Below are 5,000 nucleotides of genomic sequence, written 5' to 3' on the forward strand. Positions count from 1 at the left end.
GGGGGGTTCACCCATTCTAGTCATTCTATTTCTATGCCTGCAGCACAGTAAAGGGGGGTTCACCCATTCTAGTCATTCTATTTCTATGCCTGCAGCACAGTAAAGGGGGTGGGGGGGTTCACCCATTCTAGTCATTCTATTTCTATGCCTTCAGCACAGTAAAGGGGGGTTCACCCATTCTAGTCATTCTATTTCTATGCCTGCAGCACAGTAAAGGGGGACAGGAGTTCAATACAGCTGATGAATATTCAACACATCATCAACACCATTACCATTCTATTAACCTTGGAACACCCAGAGAGATCAAGTTCTATATTTTGATGAAGAGGAAAATGATATAGAAAATGGACTAGAATAATGTTCGTAGTGAAGAGGAAACCTCATTAAGTCAACTAGAGAGATTTGTTGACACAGCAGCAGTAAGCTCACTGTACACTCCAATTCAACTGTAAACAAACCTTCACATCAATATCAGTAGATTCAGGATGTCCCTTGTGGGCATCCGTATTTTATACAAAGCATTAAGTTAAGTAAACAAGTCTACTTGTGCTTTTTTGGCACTGTTGCTGTGCCTATTCACAGAGGCACGCTGGCTGGGCGGGGTTGGGGTGGAGCCATGTTGGCTGGGCGGGGTTGGAGGACTATAATGGGAGGTTGGGGGTGGAGTCATGTAGGCTGGGTGGGGTTGGGGGTGGAGTCATGTTGGCTGGGTGGGTTAGTGAAGTCATATTGGCTGGGTGGGAAGGGTGGAGTCATATTGGCTGGGTGGGGTTGGTGGGTGGAGTCATATTGGCTGGGTGGGGTTGGGGGTGGAGTATATTGGAGGTGGGGCTAGTAGATCATATTGGCTGGGTGGGGTTGGTGGGTAGAGTCATGTTGGCTGGGCGGGGTTGGGGGACTATAATGTGAGGTTGAGGGTGGAGTCATATTGGCTGGTTTGGGGTTGGGGTAGAGTCTATTGGCTGGGTGGGTTGTGGGCAGAGTCATGTTGGCTGGGCGGGGTTGGGGGGACTATAATGTGAGGCTGGAGGGTGGAGTTGTTCTGGGTAAGAGGTTGGGGGTGAGTCATGTTAGGTGGGGTTGGGGGGTGGAGTCATGTTGGCTGGCGGGATTGGGGACTATAATGTGAGGTTGGGGTGGAGTCATGTTGGCTGGGTGGAGTTGGGTGTAGAGTCATGTTGGCTGGGTGGGGGTTGGGGGTGGAGTCATGTTTATATAACAACATGTCCAGACCAGGATAGATATAACAACATGTACAGGTAGGGATATAACAACATGTACAGACCAGTAGGGATATAACAACATGTACAGACCAGTAGGTAGATATAACAACATGTACAGAATCAGGGTAGACATAACAACCAGATCAGTAGGATAGATATAACAACATGTACAGACCAGTAGGGTAGGGTTTAGATTCAGTAGGATAACATAACATGTACAGACCAGTAGGATTTATATAACAACATGTACAGACCAGTAGGTTTATATAACAACATGTACAGACCAGTAGGATAGATATAACAACATGTACAGACATAACAACAGTAGGGTAGATATAACAACACCAGTAGGGTAACAACATAACAGACCAGTAGGGTTTATATAACAACATGTACAGACCAGTAGGATAGATATAACAACATGTACAGACCAGTAGGGTTTATATAACAACATGTACAGACCAGTAGGATAGATATAACAACATGTACAGACCTGTAGGGTAGATATAACAACATGTACAGACCAGTAGGGTAGAGGGTGAATACGTACAGACCAGTAGGATAGACATAACAACATGTACAGACCAGTAGGATAGATATAACAACATGTACAGACCAGAATACGTACAGAATGTAGTATAGATATAACAACATGTACAGACCAGTAGGATAGATATTTACAGACTAGTAGAGGGTGAATACGTACAGACCAGTAGGATAGACATTTACAGACCAGTATAACAACATGTACAGACCAGTAGGGTAGATATAACAACATGTCCAGACCAGTAGGATAGATATAACAACATGTACAGACCAGTATGTACAGGTAGGGTTTATATAACAACATGTGCAGACCAGTAGGGTTTATATAACAACATGTCCAGACCAGTAGGGTAGAGGGTGAATACATACAGACACACAGCGGCAGCTGTCCAGACCAGAGGTGATCCTGCTGGCAGATGCGGACCGAGGATCCTATGAGTCTGAAGCCAGGGTTACACTGGTAGACCACGGTGTCTCTGTATCCGAAGTTCTCCCCTATCGCCTGACCGTTCACAATCTGCTCCGGGATACCGCAGTGACCAGCTGGAGAGGGTGGGGGGGGCAATCAATCAATCAATCAATCAATCGAATGTATTTTTTTTTACAACAATATTTACTACGACGTGCAAAGTTAAACTCATGGGGCAAGTCTGAAATTTCCTGTTTCTTACGCATTCCACTACTCTAGTGAAACATAGTGCTTTGTTTAGGGATTAGGAGGCCACTACTCTAGTGAAACGTAGTGCTTTGTATAGGGAATATGGAGTCCACTACTCTAGTGAAACATAGAATATGGAGCTACTTGTGAAATAGGGAATATGGAGTCCACTACTCTAGTGAAACGTAGTGCTTTGTATAGGGAATATGGAGTCCACTACTCTAGTGAAACGTAGTGCTTTGTATAGGGAATATGGAGTCCACTACTCTAGTGAAATCTATATGTCCTCTATGTGTCCTCTATATGTCCTCTATGTATCCTCTTATATCCTCTATATGTCCTCTATGTCTCCTCTATGTGTCCTCTATGTATCCTCTATGTATCCTCTTATATATCCTCTATATATCTTCTATGTCTCCTCTATGTATCCTCTATGTATCCTCCATATGTCCTCTATATATCTTCTATGTCTCCTCTATGTATCCTCTATGTATCCTCCATATGTCCTCTATATCCTCTATATATCCTCTATATGTCCTCTATACATCCTCTATATGTCCTCTATGTGTCCTCTATATGTCCTCTATGTATCCTCTTATATCCTCTATATGTCCTCTATATGTCATCTATTTAGCCTCTATGTATCCTCTATGTATCCTCTATATGTCCTCTATATATCCTCTATATATCCTCTATGTCTCCTCTATGTGTCCTCTATGTATCCTCTATGTATCCTCTTATATATCCTCTATATATCCTCTATGTCTCCTCTATGTATCCTCTATGTATCCTCTATATGTCCTCTATGTATCCTCTATGTCACCTCTATGTATCCTCTATGTATCCTCTATGTATTCTCTATGTATCCTCTATGTATCCTCTATATATCCTCTATGTATTCTCTATGTATCCTCTATGTATCCTCTATGTCACCTCTATGTATCCTCTATGTCACCTCTATGTATCCTCTATGTATCCTCTTATATATCCTCTATATATCCTCTATGTCACCTCTATGTATCCTCTATGTATCCTCTACGTATCCTCTATGTATCCTCTATATGTCCTCTATATATCATCTATGTCTCCTCTATGTATCCTCTATGTATTCTCTATGTATCCTCTATATATCTTTTACATACACTTTAGCCAACTACATTTAAACTCAGTTTTTCACAATTCCTGACATTTAATCCAAGTACAAATGATAGTTTTAGGTCAGTTAGGATCGCCACTTTAATTTTAAGAATGTGAAGCGTCAGAATTAATAGTAGGGAGAATTATTTATTTCAGCTTTTATTTCTTTCATCACATTCCCAGTGGGTCAGAAGATTACATACACTCAATTAGTATTCGGTAGTATTGCCTTTAAATGATTTAACGTTCCACACGCTTCCCACAATAAGTTGGGGGAATTATGGCCCATTCCTCTGGACAGAGCTGATGTAATTAAGTCAGGTTTGTAGGCCTCCTTGCTAGCACATGCTTTTTTCAGTTCTGCTTACACATTTTCTACGGGATTGAGGTCAGGGCTTTGTGATGGCCACTCCAATACCTTGACTTTGTTGTCCTTAAGCCATTTTGCCACAACTTTGAAGTATGCTTGGGGTCATTGTCCATCTGGAAGACCAATTTGCGACCAAGATTTAACTTCCTGACTGATGTCTTGAGATGTTGCTTAAATATATCCACGTAATTTTCCTCCCTCATGATGCCATCTATTTTTGTGAAGTGCACCAGTCCCTCCTGCAGCAAAGCACCCCCACAACATGATGCTGCCACCCCGTGCTTCACGGTTGTGATGGTGTTCTTCGGTTTGCAAGCTTCCTTTTTCCTCCAAACATAACGATGGTCATTATGGCCAAACAGCTCTATTTTTGTTTCATCAGACCATTCATCAGACATTTCTCCAAACATACGATCTTTGTCCCCATGTACAAGGTCCTTAGATGATGAACCAGATTGTGGAGGTCTACAATGTTGTTTCTGAAGTCTTTTTCTTAACAATTGATTTTTGATTTTCCCACGACGTCAAGCAAAGAGGCACTGAGTTTGAAGGTAGGCCCAGAAATCAGGGTCTGTAGTGATGCCTGAGAAGCACCACTGTGTTGCCGTGACCAGGGTCTGTAGTGATGCCTAAGAAGCAACACTGTGTTGCTGTGACCAGGGTCTGTAGTGATGCCTGAGAAGCAACACTGTGTTGCCGTGACCAGGGTCTGTAGTGATGCCTGAGAAGCAACACTGTGTTGCCGTGAGCAGGGTCTGTAGTGACGCCTGAGAAGCAACACTGCGCCACCCGGGAGCCCCATCGAACCCCATTGAATATATGAACTGTTGAGTTCATATACCACTTGTATTGGTGTGGGAACCAATCCCACTACCACTATGAATGTGTCCTATACTGTACATCTCTCTCTCTCTACCTATCTTCCAAGCCTGTCTCTCCCACTACCACTATGAATGTGTCCTATACTGTACATCTCTCTCTCTCTACCTATCTTCCAAGCCCGTCTCTCCCACTACCACTATGAATGTGTCCTATACTGTACATCTCTCTCTCTCTACCTATCTTC

General features: G+C 42.9%; 1 protein-coding gene across 1 annotated transcript in view; it reads right to left on the reverse strand.

Annotated features, from left to right (window-relative positions):
* Positions 1-2,164: 2,164 nt before the first annotated feature.
* The window catches only part of LOC124029612 (CUB and sushi domain-containing protein 3-like), a gene marked incomplete at both ends in the record, with an annotated part of 10,523 nt that continues 7,687 nt past the window's right edge, over positions 2,165-5,000 (reverse strand). Inside the window, one exon of the mRNA XM_046341264.1 lies at positions 2,165-2,312. Within this exon, the coding sequence (XP_046197220.1) occupies positions 2,165-2,312 (148 nt within the window). The remainder of the gene's footprint in view (positions 2,313-5,000) is intronic.

This window comes from Oncorhynchus gorbuscha, unplaced genomic scaffold, assembly GCF_021184085.1.
Source record: "Oncorhynchus gorbuscha isolate QuinsamMale2020 ecotype Even-year unplaced genomic scaffold, OgorEven_v1.0 Un_scaffold_6993, whole genome shotgun sequence".
Lineage (NCBI taxonomy): Eukaryota > Metazoa > Chordata > Actinopteri > Salmoniformes > Salmonidae > Oncorhynchus > Oncorhynchus gorbuscha.